At 29.8% G+C, this 23612-nt stretch overlaps 1 protein-coding gene across 2 annotated transcripts; it reads left to right on the top strand.

Moving 5' to 3' along the window:
• Positions 1–577: 577 nt before the first annotated feature.
• Positions 578–23577, top strand: LOC118198518 (ATPase inhibitor mai-2, mitochondrial-like). Of its 2 annotated transcripts, none has more exons than XM_085820877.1 (5): positions 578–728; positions 8587–8641; positions 10317–10342; positions 11007–11070; positions 23295–23577. In XM_085820877.1, the coding sequence occupies exons 1-5, from the start codon at positions 658–660 to the stop codon at positions 23442–23444; spliced, it is 366 nt and encodes a 121-aa protein (XP_085677003.1). In that variant the 5' UTR covers positions 578–657; the 3' UTR covers positions 23445–23577. The 2 variants fall into 2 exon arrangements, with proteins under 2 accessions (XP_085677003.1, XP_085677004.1); XM_085820878.1 differs by lacking the exon at positions 578–728 and adding an exon at positions 740–909.
• The last annotated feature ends 35 nt before the right edge of the window (positions 23578–23612 follow it).

The raw sequence follows: 23612 nt of genomic DNA, 5'->3' as shown, positions 1-23612 counted from the left end.
TTCCAGTTGTATGTCTCCCTTCCAGGATATTTGTCACCGGCTCGAAAAGTTTGCACCAGATACTTTCCCCATTAGCCGACTCTGTTTCACTACACCTTTTAAATTCTTATCCCATATTATTAATAATTTAATGTTAATATCTTGCTTAACTTTATTAACTTTTTATTATAATTTAACGACTTACCTTAAAATTATTTGTGACAAAATTTATTATGCAACTTGTTACTTATATCTCTTCATAAAGCTCTTTTTTTTTTTTTTTTTTTTTTTTTTTTAATTTAGAAAATTTTCTTTGTGTTAATGCTCACGTAATTAGTAATTTTTTTATTTTGTTCGATAGGGGTAGGGACTTCGGCCCAGGTACCTAGGTGTATACACCATTTCCCCGTGATACAGTTCAAGGTAAGGACTTTTAAGCATTTAATAAAACAACGAAACGAAACAAATTTATTTTTGACAGACATACAACGTAGATATCTTGTTTTGCATTCCCTAAGTCTTTCTGCCCCGATGAGCAAAAAATCAAGTTTAGGTGCGAAGGAAAAATAGAAAGGGGACAATTTCGTATTTCAGAGGAGAGTAAAAAGAAACTTTGTACGTTTTATACGAGTTGGAAAGGCCAGGAGGAAAAGATAGGACTAAATAAAATTAAAATAAATGGCTCAAAAGAAATGTTTTATGCAAATTATAAAATATCGCTCAGAAGTTGCAGTTAACTTCACTTTCAGGTATCTGGTACTTCGTTGTCATTGTGCATGATTGGTAGAGGTGAAATCTATGCTAACGTTTGTTTAAAAGTGTAAACACTGTACTAACTAAATTTGAAGACTTTGGAAGAAATCAAACAAAAAATTAACTTTTTGAAATGTTTCGAGCTGTGCAACCTAGAATAACTTCTGTAATGATGGCGTAAGTTGGAAATTTGATAGATATTATTAAATTTTATAGTAATTTTCATATTTTAAATTTAATAGTAATTATATTTTGTATATGGTGCACAAAGATATTTGATAGGGAACTAATTGTTAATAGTGATTTATATTTAATCTAATTGTGATAAACTTTGTCAGAGAAAATTATTGAATTCAGTATTATTCATGTTATATAATGTCGAATATAGACTATGATTTCTCTTATCAGAATCACCGTGGGGCAGAGCCTTCATATATTTGTATATGAATAATTGTAATAGGATCTAGACCCGGATCTAGGAAAAACAAAATGCAAATAAGGAATCTGAAGTCTGGCCAGGAATTTAAATCTTTTTACATGCGAGTAGCACATGATGGTTACAAAAATATATTGGGTATCGGAAATTTTATATTTTTAGAATAGGGCTTGAAGTTGAAATTATCAAAGCTTAAGAACATTAAATTTTGCTTGCAACTCATAATTAATCTATGTGGCATGTTTCACTATAAAATAATTATTTTTAGGGAGGATTTGGAACTAGTGAAAGCTTTGCTTGCTTTGAAAGAAAGAAAAAAAAATATTTAATGCATGTTTCTAAATTTGAGTTCACAGCACCATTATTCACACATTAAGAATGATTCTCAATGAAGTAAAGTGGTCTGTCCGGACCCAAAAATTTTTGTTTAGTTTATGACATTTGCAATGCAACTCGATTGTATAAGTCACAACTACGCACACTACACTTGTTTACCACTTTTTGAAACAATGCTATGACTGTCCGTGAGCTGTGTATCTGTGGCTGCTATTTAGTAAGCACTTATATTATGACTCTGAATTTACAAGTTTTTTTTTTTTTTTTTTTTTTTTTTTTTTTTCTCTAGTGTAGAATTGGGTGCCCCTTTGGTTAGCGACAATTTTTTAAAAATTTTGGCAATGAAACCTCACTTCTGATTACCATGATAGTTTTAAATTTGTTTTAGCTTCCCGATTTTATTTAAATGAAAATATATTGATGTGTACTTATATACACATCAATATATTTTCATTTAAATAAATATGTACATATTCCAATGGAAAACTAATTTTTTAAGCATTCCTTGAAGAACTTTTTATTGTCTCTTCAATCCATTTACTTACGGCATGGTTAAACTCTCAAATCGAACACCCAATAAGGTTGTTTTAAAATGTAAGAATAGAGTATTCCTCGTAGATACTGAAAAGTTCTGAAGTTTACATGAACATTTCCTTTTTTTTCTTTGTCTGTATTGTCTTATCTTTATCTATTTTCAGATACATTGTGTAAAAATATTTGGTAATTGTAAAATTTATATAATAAGGTAATGAAATATCAAAACTGCTAAAATGTTTGGCAACCCCCAGTTTAAGAAATCCTGTTTTAGGGTATCCCTCGGATTATCGCCAAGTCGTTTAATTTATGATAATCTGAGGAGGTGAATGTTATGGAAACCGTGTTATGACGTGATTGGTTGTAATGCGTGATTACAGTGATTTTGACTGATGGGAAAATATTTGTAAGGGCTTATATAAGTATTGGATGTTGGTTAGGAAGTATGTTGCTTATTTTGTGCTTTACAGCATAAAATGCCTGCTGGTGGTATGATTAACTTGAAATTTCTATACACTTTGGAACGATTGGGAAAGAAAACATTGATCCACAGTTGTGTAAATGGAGATTTAAATGGCTTTGTTCACCTCTCGGTAAATTATGCAGTGAGATTTAAGGATTTGGAAACCGGAGCTCATATCAGTACTGTGGAAGGTGTATGGGGTGTAATAAAAAGGGATTTTCAAAAGAAATGCTACTGGCAGTATGGAGGATATTTTTTGTTTTTACTTTTGCGAATTTATGTGGTGATGGCAGTTTACAGATTCTAGTTTAGATTATGTTAAATAGTTTTTGGATGGTGTTAAAGAATTGTGTGTGTCACACATATAAAAAAAAAAACAGAAATTTTTAAATAAGTTGATATTTCCTTTTTGTACTGCATAGATTAGATGACATGCATTTGCATTCTTATGTTATTTCCTTATTTGATTTAAAATGCAGTTTATTGAGAATATATATTTTTATGTTTTAATTATGTTTTGGATGCTATTTTACTGAGGAGGCTGTTGGACGTAAACAGGAATGGTGCCAAAAAGTAGCCAATTTTTGCCAAGGAATACCCTGGAATATATTTTTATCAATTTTTGTAAATGGATAATTAACTCTTTCATAATGGCTGACCTCCAAATTCTTTTCCAAACATCTGAATTATACATGCTTATTAATTTTCTGTTGAAAGAAACACCATTACTTTGTTAAAGTGAGCATCTTATAAAGCTTTAGTGATATCTGAAATTTGTATATTGTAAATTAGGTGATTAAATTTGCCGATAAACACAGTGGCCATTTTGATGAGGAACTACTAAAATTTTGCAAAAAGTAAATGGCCAGAAACTTTGGCAGTTACTTCTTACAGGCCGTTTTGATAAACTACTGCGGGAATTCTTCTACTATAAGAAGGCATTTGCCAGCTCAACTGAAGTGTAAACATTCTCTCATTTCAGTTCTTTATTATATAGCATCCCTGTTTTAACTCTTGAGCGAGTTATAGTGGGAATTATTAACAGAATTAAAACTTGATAGAATAGCAACAACAGTGGAAACTTTGATGCTGCACAAAAGAGCATGAGATTTATTCATAACTCTGAATGATTACAAAAGGATAATTGGCAGCATTCATTAAGTTCAGAAAACAAAGGAACCATGCATTAAGATGATGGGAGGTGGGGTTAATTCTGAGTACTCTGCAGGGTTAACATGTTTCCTTACTCTATAACAAAAGAGATAGAAGAAACTGATTTTTGAATGTATTTCCAATTGTATTACTATATCTACATTAAATTCATAGCACTGTCTGTAATTAATTTATATATTTTCTGTATAATTAAACTAGCTTCATTTTTATGCTTGCTGCATTTTGGGTTTGTTTTATAATATATGATTTAAATTCTTTCAGTCATACTGATATTGTAGATAGTGATAGCATGTAGATGTGTAAATGAATAATTTTACAAATGTGACTGGGTTAGGATGATTTTAATTCTGGCTAGAGCTGCTCTTCAAAAGCACATTCTTATTATGAATTACAGGTAGCAATAGGTGTCATCTGTAAGACTGTTTGTTCTTAATCACATTTGTAACTTTTCTACATCTTATGACGAATACAATCGAGGAAATAGAGAAGAGAGCAGTAATATCTTAACTAAGTAACAAGAGGAGGAATATGATATATTAAAAAAATACCCTGCAGAGAAATGAAAAAGTAATAGTTCCAAAAGAAGTTTGCTTTATTTGGATTATAATAGGTTAATAATAGGTTTAATGTAATTAATCATATAAAATTTAATATAAATAATTAATCATAGGGGTAAAAATTTGCTCTACAGTACCCTTGGTGAATTGTTTCTTTTTTTTTTACACCAAGATCAGCACCAGCAAGGATCGGGGCACAAGATGGTCACAACACAAAACCAAAATAAGAAGTTAAAGACCTACACAAACTCGGTGTCCATGTACACATCGACCTATTTTCACTTAAAACAAATCAGAGAATTTCACAAACTAGGCATTGTGCACTACCTTAACTTTCTAAACATCGGTCTATTTTCACTTAAACAAAATCAGGAAGCTAAAGCAAAGTTAAAACTATCATGGTAACCAGAAAAAAATTCATTGCTGTCTTAACACAAAGACGAACAAATAACCAAAAATACACAGAGAGGAATAAATAACCAAAAATACATATTTCCTAACATAAAAACTTTAAACAACAAACCTTTTAACAAAAATTAATGCACAGAGACAAATAAATGAAATGTCATTTTTTTTAACATATCTTTTTTTTTCATTTGCTTCTCCTCCATCCTCCAGGTAAGCAATTCAATTAAATTTTTCATCGTTTAGGCTCATCCGCTATTAATCAACACTTATCCTCTTACTCACCTCGGACATACTCAATTGATGGTACCCACAGCAAAATAATAGCAAGTTCAAAATCCATGACCATACCACGTATGTGCAAGCAAACATAGCAACTGAAAAGAATAGTAAGAACCAAAAATCCAGTTCCATACAAAAGGGTTACTATTACAAAAAGGTGCAGTGGGCTTCCAGATTTCACAAACAACCAATTCTTCTTAACCATTGTTTTCAGACAAAAACCAAGGGTTATTGTACAGTAAAGATTAGCCATAATAGATTTTAGTTCTTGAAATCTTATTCATTGAAGCATTTACGTGAGGATCTGCAGTGCATGTTTTATTGGACCACAAGCTTCCTCTTAGGACACAAGCATTTGCAATACATAAACTGTCTTTAACAAATCCCCAAAGAAAGAAATTGCATGGTATTAAATCCTTCAAATGGGGTGGCTAGGGAAAATTGTTTTCTGCTGTTGTAGCACATCTAATCCAGTGTTGGTGGAGAACACAAGAAGCTCTCATTCATTTCTGTGAGTATGGCACAGAGCATTGTCCAGTTACAAAAATGTAATCATTATAATTGGTGTTCTGCTAGGGTAACAACTAGGTTTCTAGTATGCCTGGAATTGAGAGCCTTTTTCTGTTGCGATGCCATCTCGGAAACTGACGCTGTGGCTGCCCAGTAAGCATGATAAGCAAACAGCAGGTAGCACATGAGAAACTTGGACAGTTGCCAATGCTTACGGTATAGGTTTTACACGGGTAAGATAATAACATCAATGTATAATTAATTTTTAAAACTGCCCCATTTATTTGTAAACACCCTGTATTCATTTTATCTTATAATTAAGAAATGTATTCAATCATGTATCCCTATCATGTTTTTCTATTATTGTAATTTTGATGTAGATTTCTTTGACTGATGAAGTTTACAATTTAAGTATAATTACTGTTTGCTTTCATGCTTCTAGTTCAGAAAATTAGCTATTGTTTAATTAGGATAAGAAATGGATCCTTGATAAATTTATTCATTGTGCAATTTGCTAAACATTATCCAGTCATAGAGATTATATAAATTAAAGAATATATTTGTGAAAAGTGCAAAGATACCAATGTGAAATGAAAAGGAGAAACTTAGGCTATTATATATTTTTAATAAGGTTTTGAGAGCAACATTCTTATTTAAGAGATTAAAGAGAGTTTTGCAGTCAAAATGGACCAAATAGTAAGATAAATAGGGAAATTAATGAAAAGATCAATCACCAAGGGCACGTGAACAAAGTATTGAAGTACATAGTTGCTGAATAAGTATGTAGTCACTGAACAAAGCTAGTTTGAATCCCAGCCAATGGACTGGCAGCATGTCTGTTTCTGTGGTTTTCCCCTTATGTAATGTGGTGAAAGGTCTGTCTCTTAAGCGATCCTCCATGAAAGCATAACTCTCCTTAAGCAGATACCTGTCACATGCTCTGTCATAATCAAATAAGCCAAAAATCAACAGAAATAGCAAGGATAAAATATAATGTGATATGGATAATGAAAAATATTTAAAATGAACAAGGTATTAGAATTCTGAAAGCACAGAGATAGACTGAAGTGAGACTGTTATTCACTAAAGACATAGTTTTTAGAAATGTGAAAATAAATCTTAAATTTACTCAATGAAGAAATTTTATGAGGTAAAACCAAAATTAAAAGAACAACTGTAATTAGCTACTGAAGCTTTATTTATTTATTTCTCTTGAATTAGGATTTGTGTTCCTTAATGTGAAATTATGTTTTCATTGAAATGGTATATTTTGAAAAAGATTGCCAAGGGATGTTATAAAAAGTCCAAAAATTAAATCTGAGATAGGGTCTTCATTGACTTCATTGAAGCAGGTTGTTATGTTGATTTATTAATACTGTAAACTTATAAGTTTACAAATTGATTAAGATAAGGAAATAAAACTAGAAATATTTATTGTATATTTATTTTTCATAATTTAGATATAATACTGAGAGTAAATAAAATACAAAATCTAATAGCTGAACATCCAATATCCTGACTCCCCCACCAAAAAAAAAGAATGTCTGGGAATTAAGAATATAATATTCAACAAAAGGAAGCAAGTATACCTTAAATATGCTTTTTCAGCTGACTTATTTCTGCATATCACTTTCAAACACCTGTTGGCTAGGTTAGTTGCACTAATAACAATGTATTGATATTTCCCAGGGTCACATTCATGGCTCTTAAATGGCTGTGAGGAGGAGCAAAGCCTGCACTATGCATTTTGCCATCCAATGCAATTTGTGAGGATTCTAAATTCTAAAACTTTATAATCCCTGATTTTTGCTACTTCGTGGTAGTCTAAATATGTGTTATCTGACCTAAATATGTGAATTTCGTTATCTGACCTAAACAATAAGTGAAGCTGCAATGTTCCGTTCTTTACACATCATTGTACTTTAAACTAGCAATCTAAAATCCAGAATCGCTGAAGTCCCAGCTATTCCAAATCTTGGATTTTGTAGTGTAGTATGTATAAATGCACCTTAAAGAAAGAAAACTTGCACATTTTTTTAGTAATTTTATAATTCTTCTCTGGTTGTTACAGCATTAACCCAATGTAGTCTGCATACTTGATATTCACTTTCGGTTAATCCATTCCATTTTTAAAACAGTTTGAAATTCATTAAGCCATAAATAATTCAGTTGTCATATTATCAATCATCTGTCATATTTTTCTTCCATCTCCTGTTGGGATAGATTACCAGGAACATCTTTAATAACTTTTAATCACTCTTTCTTATTGTTTTGCATTCATTTTTATTCAAGGTTTCTGAAATATTTGAGGGTTGATCACTTAAGACATACAAAACTAGAAAGGAAGAAATTATATGTGTGCACTGAACTTTGAAATAAAGATGACTGTCTGTGATGAATGAAGAATAGAAATAAACTTTTATGGTAGCACTTAAAACTTTGGTTTGTTATAGTTATCAGCTGGGTAGACAGAGATGAAAAAAATCGAAATGAACAGTTTAGGTGTGTCAACACAGAATGTGACAAGTCATTTAAATATTGTTGCATCATGTAATAAATTACACCTTGCTGAGAAGTAATGAAATTAGCGATTCAGAAAAGACACTGAACATATTTTGGTCCTCTTTGAAAGAAGCTGAATATATTTTGACTTAAAGATAGGTAGGCCAGAGTTAGGAGCATCCAGTAACTATTCTGCTTCCAATAAAGTAATATTTTAGCAAACAAGTGCAGTGAATTGAAAAATCCAAATATAGTAATACATACTGTAGAAATAACAGTTTAAAACACTTACTTTGTATGGATAATCTATTTCAAAAGCAGTTTTCATAATTAAGGTATATTTTTGATAATTAATTTGGATCAATTCGATGTGCATTTTGGTACTTTAAGTATATTAATTAGATGCATATAAGTAAATATTACATAATTTTTTTAGTGAATTTGATCCCAGATTCCAATGAACTTATACCAATCAAGAATACCTTCTGCTTAGGAGAAAATTATTGAAATTTTATATTTTTAATATAAAATATTTTCAATTTCCATCTTATAAAAGCTGTTTTTGCAAATTTTGTAACTTATTATCTGTATTAAAAAGCTGTTCCAAATATCCTGTTTATTTATTTCACTAATTTATGATTACTTTTCCGTTTTAGATCATTTCGATCCAATGGCTCACAAGCTGGAGAATGGGGTAGCGGTGCTGGAAAAGTATTTACATATTTAAAAAATTTATATCTAACTTAGATGTGAAAAGTATTTTGATTATATATTGACAATTTTTAGTAAATTGGAAATAACTATGAAATCTTTATTTATAAATGCTGTTCTTATTTATTGGAAACAGGATACATTTTTCACAGTGAGATTTGTTGTCTGTTATATTTAAAGTGGTACCTTGGTATATGTTGGCTTAAATATTAATAAAATACATTCTATTTGGGTGCAAAATTTTTTGGGGGTATATGATATTTATCAGAAATATAACTCAAATTCGATGAGTCACAGCTGTGTGCACTAAGCTGGTTTACATCTTTTGAAACAATATGACTACCAGTAAATGACAGTACACATGTTGCTACCATTCAGTAAACAACCTCGGCTATAACTCTAAATTTTCAAGTTTTTCTGTGTCTTTTTGCTTACATTTTTTTAAATTTTTTTTTTAATATATATAAATTCATCAACAAGGAATTTCAAGAAAGTTAATGATAAGAGTTAAGTAATGAATAAAATTGATAAAATCATCATGGAGTTAAAAAAAATAAACTTTGAGATCTGTTGAATTTAATTCGGATATTAGTGCAAAATTTGAGCTAACATTATGCAGATGTAGCATTTCCATATAGTCTTTGCATTTTTTTTCATACATTTCTACTGTCTTGCACATTTTCTGGCATTTATCAAACCATATACAAGTCTTGTAAAATGTGTATTGCTGTTAGTAAAAGAACTTTGAAAGCCTCCTGTGAACTTAGATTGTCATGTTGTAAAGCTGTGGCTAATTAATAAGCATGCTGGAATGCTTATTTTGTTGTAGTTTATTTCTATTGTTTCATTGACTTCAACAGTTGCAGATGATTTTTTTTTTTAAAGTAAATGCTATTTTTGCTGTATGCAAGACTTCTAAAAATTTTATAAAAAAATTTAATTCTTTTTGATTACCCATACTCTCAAAAGTTATTTATGAAGAATTATACTATATCACTCTAATAGGCAACCCAAGCATGCGTGCACATGCTGCAGATAAATGCAGATCTTCACCATCTAATTTGATGATGAATCTGACTAGTGTTTGGTATTTTGTTTATGATTACTGATTATCTGCATTCGCCTCTGAAAAGTCATCAACTTGTTGCTGAATAATTTTTACCAAGCTAATGCACAAAAAGCAGTTTGAAAATGGCAACACACTAAGAATTCCATAAAAGAGCAATAAATCAATAAAATTCAAAATTCAAAAAAAAATTCATAATAAAACGCATTTTTAATATGTGCATGGTTTTTTTTTTAATTAGTGAAAAAATGTGACTATTAACATATGGAATCAAGTTGTGGCACATTTTAGCATGTACTTAGTTATTAAGGATATTAAAAGTCTGGGTCAACATAAATTATAAGTTTGCAGGATGAAATAATTTCTTTGAAGTACTCAACGTAACAAAGACATTAATGTACTCAATGTAACAAAAACAAACACTAATGACTGTTGCGTATCACATACCTAGGTTACCATATAACATTTTGGCAACATCATGGGTTGCCTGGTGAATTCTTTTCAGGGTTGGGCAGATACTCACAAAGTACCAAATGTTGTGTTGTGCTGTGCAAGTTCTATAATTCTGAAACATTTTATCAGTCCCTTTAAAACTAACTTATTTTTCAGGGTGGAGGAGCTGGTGGTTCTGTAAGGTGAGTTTGATTCTTGATTTAAATTCTGATAATTTCTAGTTGTGTAATTTCATAGGCACTTTGATTGTACTGCATGCATATTTTAAAATTAATTAACAAGCATGCTGGAATGCATTTATCTTTCAAACTAATAATCTAAAACATTACAATCAAAATACTTTTATCTGTACATATGAATTTTTTAAAGGTTTCTCTTAATTTTTATTCTTATATGAAAATAGCAATACCTGTGTCAAAGCTTATTTAATATGATATCAGTTTACAATTTTTGTGCCAGTAAATGCACTGGGTTTGGAAAATGTAATTTTTAAAAATCAGCAGGATATTAAAAACCCATGTTAACTACCATATAAACAAGAGTGTGAAAAGGTAAAAACTATTAGAAAAATTATTGAAACATTTGCTGATTTGGGTATGTAATTTCACTGCATGCTGATATGAAGTTATTGTAATAATATGATTTATGTTAAATGCAAATCAAATTTCTCCTCAAAAGACTGCCTTTTTTTTGGCAAATCAACTTTTTTTTTAAATAATCTAACCATGTCTAAATTAGATTCAAATTAAAAACCTGTAACTAATATTGAGGGGAAAAAAGAGCTTCAAAATAATATAGTGTCTGTTAAAATAAATTTTTTAAGAAGGTGCTTTTTTTAATATTTAGAGAAGCTGGTGGCAGTTTTGGCAAAATGGAAGCTGCACGAGAAGAAGAGTACTTTAGGAAATTGGTTAGTATTTTTACATTTTAAGTAAAATAACAGAGAAGTATTCAATGAAATTTTTAAATTAAAAAATGTATATTTTTTTTACTATTTTATGTGTTATAAGTAATACATGTAATTTAAATATTTAGCTATCTTGAATGCTGTTCAAAGTATTAAAAAACAAAACTTCTTTTATTCAATGTTAATTTTCAATAACCTCTTCATCACATTCTTAAACTTGTGAGTGACAGTATTTTTTGGATTTAAAACTATACTGCAGGTTTTGAAATTCATTGATTGATCCTTAGTATATTGACATCACAATGAAAATTTCATTTACATGATTTTTGCTGCACTAGGCATCACCAGTTTGATTTGGCTTCTTTTCCTGATAAATCATGCTTTTTATCCCCATCTCCTCTAAAATGGATTGTCATGACTTGGACTGAAATTTCCTCTTTCTTAAAAAAAGAGGTATTTGAATAACTATCATATGAAAGAAAAATGCGTCTTGAAGCCAAAATAGCAATGTTTTCTGGATTTAAAGCCATATTGCATATTTTGCCATTTTGTTAGTTGAACGTTTGATCACATTGGAAGACTTCATTTAGATAATCTTCATTTTGCATTTATCACTCATTTCATTCATCCAAAAATTACAGTTTTTACATACAGTATCTGAAAATCTTTGAATTTGTGGCTATCATCATGAAATATGGCAGCTGGTTATAAATTATATCAAGCATTTTTAGAAATACAGACTTATCTTCTCATGAGCTTGTACTGCTTTCGACAGAAGTTTTTATTAAAATATTTCAACAGTTTTTTTATATTTTTGCATTGATTTTAAAAAGATGGCTTTATATCTGCATTTTGGCATATGTAAAATTCCATTTTCCTTTGACTGACTGATGGATGCACAGTTTTAAGGAAAGAATAAATACAGGTATTATCTTTTGTTAAAACTTTAATTTTTATTAGAAACAGTAATAATAATAGAGTGAACAAAATAAGCTAGATCCAGTCAGTAAAAGCACAATTAGTAATGCTACCTGAGCAAAGGTAATGTTTGTAATTTTGAGATCTGTCTGTTCATTGAAATCTTAATTCTTTCCACCATCTTCCTTGCTATGACAATGAAAGAAAGCCAGTAATATGTGACATTCCAGTCTAAATAAATTTGGGTCTTTTCTTACTGTGCACAGGGTTAGATGAGACACAAAATTGATGTCCTTTCTCAAATACTGAAAAGCCGAAAATGCAGTTTCCTAATCTGCAGGTGACGATGTTTCTTTTTAAAAGTAATTTTAGTTAATTGGAAGAAAAGTTTATTTATGGCATAGTTTTGAGTACCAAATTATTTTTCTAAATGTGAGTAAAAGAAAATTTCTTAAAAAAAAAAAAAAAAAAAGAGTTTTTAGGAGGTTCAGAAAATATATAATTTCAGTTATTGGGTATCCAGATTTTAGGCTTTGCTATATATATGTAATATCTGGAATAATTTAAATATCATTGATAAGAACAGAGAACATGATTATGAAGTGTTAGTTGCATCACTTTTACATTTTTAATAATTAAGAGAAAGTGTAGCAGTGGACAGTAAGCTTCCAAAGCAGCCAAAACGTTGGTTCATTAAGTTTTCAGTTCACAAAAATTAATATTACTATTTGAAATATAAATATCATACGAGAAAGATGAATTTTTAAATTAGCAGTTGAGACATTTATTATAAGCAGTTATTAGTTTTAGGTTGGAGAGAGGGAATAACTGAATTTAAAAGATGCCTTAAGGAGCTGTTATTAATTATATTTAGTATTTTATCTTTATATGCATATATATTCAAAAAAGAAAAAATATATAAATAAAAAATTTAACTTAAATTAGCCAGTAATGATTATAGAGCATTATTACACTCTGACTGACTGCTCAATTTGCGTAAATTGCTTCCAAAACTGCGGTCCCCCCCCCCCCCATATTTTAAATCTATATATATTGGAGAATTGAAAAAAGCACTTTTTCACCCTAGAAAATATTTTTTATATAGATTTTTATCATGAGAAACTAAGTTGCCAGAAAAACCAATTTCAGATGTTATCACCAAAAAAAATCTTTTTTTTAAATAAATTTCAGTCGAATTACAATTAATTTCTATTTATTGTATAATATAAAAAAGTAAAATGTATAAAATTTAAGAAAATATAAAGCGCTGAGGGAAAAATACCTTAGAAATGCAGTTTAGTATGATAGAGTTCAAAACAGGGTTCAAGGCAAAGTCCAACTTCACAGTCTTTGCACCAGATTCAATAAATCTAATTAATAATTCAATTTAATTAAATAATCAAGATAATTGCTGAACATTTTCTAGCAGCCATTTCTGTAAGAAAAAAGTGGCACTACTAACGATATATGTTGGCGAAAACATAAACTAAATGCCTAATACTGTATAATAATTTATTTCAATGGTTAAGCGGGGAAAAAACGTGATGTGCTCCTCAGTAAAGAAAGAAAAACATGCCCTCGGAAATTGCGGGATGATCAGCCAGAGGGTTAACCTTTTGATTGTGATGAAGTGCTATCACGCTTCTCTTGTGTTATGCCAAAAATGCATAGAAAAGAGATGGTGCTGCTATTTGTTTCTACAACTTTCACATTAATTGAGAGCAGTTGTATTTATATCAATTGCATCTTTAATAATATCATTCAATAGTGATTTTTAATAAGATGAGTATTAATGTCTTAGACATGGTGTGTTACTTACTATCAGTGATCATTTTCATATGTTGTATTTCACTCTCTTTTCTTTACAATGTGTTGTAACATTGCTAACAGTATACACACAGAATATCCTGTTTTTGTTTTGGATATGCCAGTGTCAGGTATGAATTGTTGCTTTTTATACACTGTATTGTTTGCACATAATTTGCCGTGAAGTCTACTGTACTAAGAAACAGACCCACACAAAATTCAGCCATGCCTAAGAGGATAACAAGTTTATGAATGTAGTTGATATGAACCTGACAAAATGTTATGTTCGTATCTCGATAAAAGATTAACTCTGAAATACAGGAAAAAAAGTTATTTTTAAGATTTTTATCAGAATGGTGCTAAAAGCTTATAGATTCCATAAATTGTCTGGGCATAAATTTAAATAGATTATAATTTATTTCGAATTTTATTGATGCTACAGGGAAGGAAGGAATGATTAGCAACCAAAAATACCACAGGAAGACTATCAATAAGTAAAAAGTTTTCTTTAGAAAAATTACCAAGGCAGCAACAGTGAGGTGCACAGTTATAAAAAAAGGGGGGTAATAGAATTAAATGACCCATTTAAATTTGAACAATATGTAAAAAAGTAATTTATAAAAGTTGTGCAGCAAAACACTTGTAATGAGTGAGAATAAAAAATATTTTTATTGGTAAAAATTACTTTTTTATATAATAATTAGAGTTAATTATAATCATTTCTATTACTTTCATTTCTATTAAATAACTGCATTTTTAGCATATATACAAGAAAATTCTTCAGTGCTCAAACAGTTAATTATCAAAATGTATAAAAACAAACTAACCCACTCTGAATTGAGATTTTGTCCTTTGCTTCTGCGCCTCGCCCTAGCTAAACTGTTGCACTGCTTTCTTTGTATTGCAACATTTTCAAAAATGCATGTGCTATGTTCTGTAATACGCACAAATAGTATGCTAGGATGTTTGTGGTGGCAAAATGTTTAAATACAATAAAAGAAATATTTAAATTTAGCCCACCTACGAGTCTCTGCTTTGTTAATGTCCACTAACATTAATGAGTCATGATTTTATCTAAGCAATAAACGAGCTCCAAAACATATGTATATTATATATCGAGGGCGGCCAAACGTAAGACAGTAGGAGCCACAGCTAGATTTTTGCAGAATCGCAATTTCTTATTGACATTGTTATATCAGTAATGAAACAGGTTTTTACAGAAAGAAATATTTGAAGTAAATTAATGAAAATTTCCCATTTTTCCCATTGTGATTGAGCATAAATATAAATAAGACCTCTTATTTCTCTTGCTGTATATCCAGGAAAATTTGTTTCTGTGATATACAAATTTGAAATTACAATGCAAAATGCAATTAAGCACTTTTTTTTTTTAAACAGAAACCAAGCTCTTTCTTCCCTTCTTCCTCTGTTTATAATGTTGAATGGTTTTTATAGCAGAAATATACTGAAATTGGAAGAACGAATTCGAATGTTCTTGGTGAGTGCAATAATGTAAAAAGCTTGTGAAGCGAAAGGAGACAGGGAATGCTGTAGAGAAATTCCTTTCTGATAAAGTCTTACTTGAATTTGGTAAAGTATATAAGGGTTGTTTGATGAAGAATGCCTTCATGAAGGACTAGAAAGCAGGACTGGCTCAAAATAGAAATGGCTTATGCTTGCACTCTTCGAGAAAGGAATATTGTTTTAAAAAAAAGCTGTTACTTTTCCAGGATTCTACATAAAAATAATAATTTAGGTTTACCATATAATTAATATTATTACCAGTGTGGATCAATACACTACGCTACCTGGAAAATCGGGAAAAGTCAGGGAATTTAAGTATTTTTGTCAAAATCTGGAAAAGTCAGGGAAGTTCATACAACGATCCCACCAAAAAAAAAAAGCGATTTTTGCGCCGACGTCGGAAGAGAGAACTTTTTTGGCGAATTATGTATCATGTGAGTGTCATTCGGGTAGCTGGCATAGAGCCAATTTTCGCAGCTCCAATTTGATTGTCTTTTAGAAAGGCAAAGCAACTTTCCCGCAACTTTTGGTTTCCAGTATTCTCGAGAATCACATGTGCAGTGCATGAACTAAAGAAAGTACCTGTTCTCGTATAAAACAAAATGGGTTTAATCCTAGCATACGGTACCATGAAGGTTAGAATCAAAGAATATGTATTGTAAGAAGGAAAACCTCTCTGCAACAGACGTGGCTCCGTTCCATCATAGAGGGAAACAGCTGTGCATGTCTGATATATCTCTCGCCAAAGCTCGAAACCGTTGTCAAAGTTCGAAGGTCACGTTATCAAGAGTTCATAAAATGAATATCGTTTAAAATTTCTTTAACCACTTGCGCTAAAAAGACGTGCCACGCACGTCGAGATGTTTTTGTCTCAAACCGCGAGCGACGTGAACACCACGTCGATAAGCATTTATCGCAAAAATGAAAATAACGTGGTGCACACGTCACCTAACAACGAGATTGTTTATTTCTCGAGTTACAGCTCTGGATTGCATTCGCAGATGCGGAGCGGCGTAAATGAGACACTTTACCGCTTGTTATATTGTAGCGCACGGCACCGCAACTGTGAAGTTTAGTCTTAGCGCAAGGGGTTAAACTCTAAAGGAAAGAAAATATTTTTTGGCGCAAGTAAATTAATTCATGGATTAGTTATTTTCAGGGAAAAAAAAAAAACTACGAAAATCCGTTTTTTAAAGTTATTGCGAAAAATCCAAGAAGAAACGTCCTTTGATAAAACGTTTCTTCTTGGATTTTTCGCAATAATTTAAAAACGGATTTTCGTAGTTTTCTTTTTGTCAAAGAGCGTTTCTTCTTAACACGTGTTTCTTAATTTCCTGTACACATCACGGAGAGGGAAATTCTGGCCGCCAGGTTCCGTCGCCAAATCCCTTGGCAGATTTTCCCTCCGCATTCTAGCGGCGTAATAGCATTTTACTTGTATGGAACCTTTTCTTCCTTACATAGACGTTCTTTGGTTAAAATAATAATGGGATTTGGCGACATCATGATGCACAGTAAACGGGTCATTTTGGTCTTGGCGACAATTTTCAAAATCGTGCCAAAGCCTTACCGTATACTAGAATTTTACTGCAAAATCTTTTTAAACCTTTTTTTTTTAATAAATACCTTGTCATTTTGCAGTAAAATAAAAAAATAGTAATCAGTCATCTAGGCTAGCCATGTAATATAACTATATTCGCTAAAATATCGTTGATTATTCTAATTCAATTTTTAAGTAATTATCTTTATTTTTATGTTATTCATATAATTTAATGTTGCTTCTTCCCTCTAAATTTATTTATTATTAGTAAATAATATTTCCAAATTTCAGGAAATTTTCTCTGGCATAATCCTGAAATTAATTATAGCAGTATGATGACATACCATCACGAAATTTAATGCACATATTTTTTCCTTATGTATGCTGCAAAATAAATATAAAATACCTCAATTTATTAAAATAGATTTCTTTCTTTCGTTTAGCTGCAGAATGTCTGCAAAAAAAGCCTTATTTTATTCCAGATTGGGAAGATTCTAATCTCAATCTTCAGTGGAGAAAACAACAACTATTATAATTATATTTGTGTTTTCAAGTGTTAAGGTGCCTTTTAAGAACATACCTCACGCAAATTAAATTTACCTAAAATCTAACCTAACTATTTAGCATGTGATTTATAAGGACCGGATTAGCCTCGTGTTGAACTGGTGATGATCATGAGTAATAATTAAATAAAACATACATTTGTTATCCAATGTATATATCTTAAATTTTATTAAGTTTCTTAAGTGGAAAACTAAACAAAATTATCAAACAAAGTATACTAAGAATAATTAAGAATAAATGTCCTCTGGGATTTATTGAATAATTAAGTGAATTTGCTACACAATACAAGTAATACCATAATTAATTTACCTCTTAGCACAGCCAACGTACATTACGCAGATAGACTGGAATTTTCTTGAAACACGCCTGGAAAAGTCAGGGAATTTCATTTTCCTGTTTGAGTGGCAACCCTGCTGAGATAAAAATTTAGGCCTTAATTAAATAATTTAGGCCTAAATTTAATAATAAATAAATTTAAACCTTAATTTATTTCATTCTTTAGATGCGAATTAGATTATCAATAACTGTTTACTTTTCTGAAAGATGAGAAAATTATCTCCTCTGATACCATGAATTTTCAAAACAGATCTGAATTTCCAATGCTCAAAACTTAGCACTTTTTTTTTTTATTATTATCATTATTCAAATCTTTAGTACAGCTAAGAAATCACCGAAATGTTTTTAATTTAAAATTTCAAAAGATCAGTTTTATTAGTTTATCAAGAAACAAATGCAGTGGTTGGATTTCAGTAGAATCTGTATCACTAAATTCACCTCATTAATGACAGTGTATTCCAAACTGCTTTGATATGGCATTAAACGAAATCTTGCAGAATTTTCACTCAAGTACTTGGCGTGCTGTAATTTTTCAAAAATTTTCAAATCCTATCTATAATTCTGGAAGTAAATAACTTATTACAAATAGCTCCTGGATGTTTCTAGGAACTTATGGCAGTTTATTTAAATGCTATTACATGAACATAACTTCAGTTGTCTATCATTGAAGTGTAATTAAATTGAAGTTTTTATTCAAATATGTATATCAAACCATATTGAGAAAATAAACTTCAAGATTAAAAAAAATTAATTAGGGAGTTCATTTACTGAATTTAAATTTCCATCATAAGTGCATTTAAAAAAATATTCTTATATTTGTTTTTTATTATACTCAGGTTTTAAATTTTACATTATTTAAAATATTTTAATATTAAAAATAAAGGTTTTTCTTTTATTGTTCTAATTTTTATTTGAAGGATATAATAAATCTGATAAAAGAAAATATTTTCAGATTCGGTTTCAAATTCAAATAAATTCAGGATTCAACCCATCTTTAGTTTTTTCAGTGCAGATTTAAAATTCTGATCTACATGCTCATAATACTGTTGAGCAATATTTGAAGGGCATCATTGTAATAACAATTCATGTAAATTCACCCTATGGAGAATAGCAAATGTTTTGAAATACTAAATCATGGTTATTGAGAAGAGAGATTAACACAGTTGCAAGGAGAAAATACTGAAATAAAACAGAGGAAAAAATATAATGCTGTTTTTTAAATGGCCTTTTGTGCTGTCCCAATGGCCATTACCTGCTTCAAAAATAACATGATTATTATATAAAAAAATTCGCAGAACCCGAATTATTTACTACTTTATTGATTGTTCTGATGATTGGTTTCACCATGGAACGTTTAAAATCTATTAAATTAGTACATGCATAAAGTCATTTAAGAAATTAAATTACTAGTTGATAAAAGGAGTGTCATTGCTTGAAATCTGTTTCAAAATACACCTGTAATTTGGAAATAAGTCTACTACTTATTGAAAGCGAGTCGCATTTAAGGGGTCAAAGAGTCTTCCGCTTATGGTGAGCTGCAGTTAAATAGCCAAAGAACCACGGTTTGGTCATACTTAATATGTTTACCTTGCAAAAATGCTTAAAATGTTTACCTTGCAATTGTTGCATACAATTACAAGGTAAACATTTTATTTTGTAATAGTCCCCCAAATTCATTTTTAATTTGTTTCTCCTTCCCTTTCTCTTAAAAACAGTAATATAGTTATAATTAATTCAGAAGTGTGTCATTCCTAAAATAATAAATATGATCAGAAGGTCCTATGATGTAAATGACTCATTCTTACTGGTAACAGTGAAAGTGAGGGGGGGAGGAATCAATAATGGTAACACTAAAACTCTCAGTAACTGATAATAATAAAGTGATAATATCACCTTTTATTGAAAAATTTAGCAACATTGTCCTTTTTTTTTTTTTTTTTTTTTATCTATTTTAGTAATAAAATCCTTTTTTTCTTATGCCAGCTATCATACAGTAAGGATTAAAATTAAGTAGTGGGTGTGCCTACTTTGGATTTTGAGCATTACTTCATTAGGCTTGTTACGTACCTGACTATTGAGTATATACTACTAATTTTACTGAAAATAAAAATCTCGAAATGTCCATGGCTGCTTTTTATTCGGAAAAATCTCCAAGTGCTCTGCTCTGGCATTCCCACCATGCTAACTATTACATTTATATTAATTAAAAATAGAATATAGTTATTTTATGGTTTCATTGTGAACAAAATTATTAATATGTAATGTGTCACAGATGCGTTTAAGCTGTGCTGCATACACTTTGCATTAATAATTTTGTTATTACAACTACAATTAGTATCCCATTGTCAGATTTTTTAGACTGGTATTAACATATAAAAGATGAATTATTGACTAATATAAAAATACAATTCTATAATGTTTAACTTTTTCTTGCTGGCATTTCAATATGTTACATAACTGTACTGCAGGCTTCACAGTTCTATTCAGAACTATATTTCTCATTGTCTCCAAGCCCTCAATTCAGTCATTATTTCTGAAATTTTTTGCAAACTGGAATTCTTACGAAGTAAACCTATTCATAATTTAATGTAAAACACTAACAGTAATAGGGAATAAGTAGTTTTTGTGCGAGTGATGTCGTTTCAGCAAGAGTAGAATTGTTTGCTATTTTACAGAATGCAGTTTGAAAATACTTATATAATGACCTCATTCTTATATTTGGAACCATATCTTAATTCAATTTATTTCTCTATTTCAGCAAAGACAACAAATTTTAAACTTGAAAGAATGTTTGCACAGAGATATAAAAAGTCATCAAGATGCTATTGAAAGATTAAAGGCAGAAATTAAATGGCATGAAGAACAAATTGTCAAATTAAAAGATATAGAAAAATGAATTGGGGAAGCATTTTTATAATCTCTCCATAAAGTAACCATTTTAGAGCAATTATTTAAACATGCAGTTATCAAATCATCAGTATCATATGATAATTTGGAAGTAATTAAATTAACAAGCTTTGCAGTTTGCTAAAGCTGTGAAATTTGATTTAGTGTTATAAGTAAACATATCGGTCTAAGTAGAAATTCATTAAAAAAAAAAACTTAATTTTTCTAAAATTTGAAGAGACTGAAAGAGAATTGTTCAATAATAGCTTAATTTCATTTTTGAGATGGTCAAATTTTGAGATAATGCATGGGTAAAGGATCTTGACAGAATATTTGCAGTGTATGTTTTTTAGCATTGCATTTTCAAAGCAAGATGTTTTAAATTTATAGCTGCTACTGAATTATAGAGATTTGTATATATGCTTCAGAATTTTTAATAACCTTTAGTTAAATAATACATCAGTGGCATACAGCCATAAACTTTGGATCTTCATACTGTTATGTATGTTTGTTGTAACATTATTGATCAAGATTTAATACAAAACCCCTTGTAGGAAAACTCTTCTTAATGCAGTTCAGTATACATGATAATCAGTCAGCATAATTGAAATGAAATCATTTTCTATTCTCTGAAAATAATTTTTTTTTTAAGTGATGCAAAATAATTTTGCTTGTGCCAATTTGTTGTGATAAGTTTTAAAAATCTGGCGATATCATTAAAATTGTGGGAAAAAATTAGTCATTAGATTGACCTGTAGTATAGTTGCATACATTACCAGTGTATTTAAACCATTTTCAGATAAGGTACGATATGCTTGTTTAGGTCTTTGCAGACCTGTGTTGGTGCCTGTCACATTTCCATTCTCCTAATCACGTCAATCCTTTTGTACTACCTTTCACTGACTGAAGTTCACTTATAAAGCACCTTTTTAAAGGTATTCTATGAAAATGAATTTGTAAATTTTTTTTGCATAGTATTGTGAGCTACATGATCATTGATGTTTCTTTAAATAGTAAGTCCAGATAAGCAGGTAAAAGTGCATTGGGAAAATAAGCAAAATCAATAATAAATGCAGCACAATAATAGCTGAAAATAACTCTGAGAATGCAGATAATAAGCATTTCTGTCTTTGCACTTGAAATAAATAGTAACGTTTCTCAAAGTAAACCCAAACTGGCAATTCACTTAACCACTAAATCTTGCAGTTGGTTCACAACTGAACCCCCCCCCCATCTTTCCAACCTATATTTACACCTTGCAGCATGAGTTTTTTTTTAATTTATTTAAAGAAAAAGAAATCCTCGTGCACCACAAAGTATCACACGAGACTTACAAATCGTAAGTAAAAAAGGCAGAATAGTAAGTAATATCATCAGTTTTCAATAATACAATGAAATCATAACAAGGAAAAAAAAAAAAAAAAAACACTAGTAAATACAAAAGCATGAGTTGAAGAAACTTTTGGAAGAATTGATTGTTGGGCTTTGAAAATGTGTTTCCGTGGATCTTCCAGAAAATTGCAAACTTAGCAATAAAAATTGTTCATGTCCTTAGGGATGAAATTGCCTATATAGCTTGAGTTCTAAAGCTGTTGCAACCAGAATTAAAAGATATACAATGTTATAGAACAAATAAAAACTTAAATAAGATGTGTAGCTATAAATTGGATTAAACACAAAATAAACCATACAAGTACCATTCTTTAAACAATAAATGAATAAAATTATGCAAAATACTACAATACAGAGAATCGAAAACACAATCTAAAAGGATTAAAATATTTATAAAAGTATTAGATATCTAATACTTTTATAAACATTGTTACTTATTGCCAAAGATATTGCATCGTGAAACTATTAATTCAAATATTTAGCATAATAAACTAAAATTCTACAGTAAAAAAAAAAAATTTTTTTTGAAGACAGATTTGAAAAACTAATTCCATTGTGCGGGTTTTGCTGCATTTAATGAATGAACATAATTAAAAGTAATTTGTTTATTTTGCAAACTTATGTAGTTTAATTAGATTTAATCCTCCAAGTGGCCAAGGGTTTGATCCCAAAACTCTATAAACTTCCAATAAAGACCACAAGTAATTGGTAGTTTCTTGATTATAATTCCAAAATGAGGCTTTCAATTTGTAAATTGATTCTTTTTCTCCCAAGATATTTATGAGCTTAGCCTGAGAAATTTCAAGATAGGTGTCTGTATACTTATCACACTTTGAAAGTATCATAATAAATATTTTTAACATATATATGCAAATAGGCTGCTTGGAGTGTTAAGCCTTTTTGTAATAAAATTGTAGTATTATATATTCTTAGTCATTGGATAAATGCAGATAAAATAAGATTTCAATTTCCTAATTTATTTTGCAGAAATTTAAGCCTTGTTGAAAATTAAATAAACAAAAACCTATAGCAAAAACATCATTGTTTAAAAAACTAGAAGATTTTATAAGGATTAATGAGGTATTCTGCAGTAAATTATTTCCTTTTTTCCCCTTTGTTTCAAATCTTATATAATTCAGCTTTATATAAAATGTGGATGTAGCCAAATTAATATATTATTGAAAATGTATTTATAAGGATAAATTTTTTACTGTCAAACAATCCATGTATATTGATTTTTTAATAAATTCTTTATTTTTAGCAAAAAGATCAAATTTCAAAATTGAAAGGTCATTTGCATGAGGAAATTAGCCATCATGAAGATGAAATTAAGAGACTACAAGATGAAATACAGCGTCACAAAGGAAAAATTCACGAATTGTCTGCAGAAGAAGGCAAAATAGGAAAATAGATATTAAAATTTGCATTTTCTTTTTTTAATGTAAAATGTAGCAAGCAAATTGTTTATAAATCAATTTCTTGAAATATTGCATTTATTTGCAGTTATTTCTGTATGATTAGAACAAATATATTGAAAAAAATTCTCTGTTGCAATTTTTTATACAAATGAACACATACA

This window comes from Stegodyphus dumicola, chromosome 7 (genome assembly GCF_044657685.1).
Source record: "Stegodyphus dumicola isolate Sdum_Otavi_A_Nest chromosome 7, ASM4465768v1".
Taxonomy (NCBI): Eukaryota; Metazoa; Arthropoda; class Arachnida; order Araneae; family Eresidae; genus Stegodyphus; species Stegodyphus dumicola.
The sequence above is the reverse complement of the archived record's forward strand: the minus strand, read 5'-3'. Positions and strand labels throughout refer to the sequence as shown.

Bases quoted from the DNA above. Each gene is read 5' to 3' on its own strand.
- LOC118198518 (XM_085820877.1), top strand. From the start codon at position 658: ATGGCTCAAAAGAAATGTTTTATGCAAATTATAAAATATCGCTCAGAA. The intron at 729-8,586 runs GTATCTGGTACT...TTTCCGTTTTAG, and splicing joins GCAGTTAACTTCACTTTCAG to ATCATTTCGATCCAATGGCT. The intron at 11,071-23,294 runs GTTAGTATTTTT...CTTTATTTTTAG, and splicing joins AAGAGTACTTTAGGAAATTG to CAAAAAGATCAAATTTCAAA.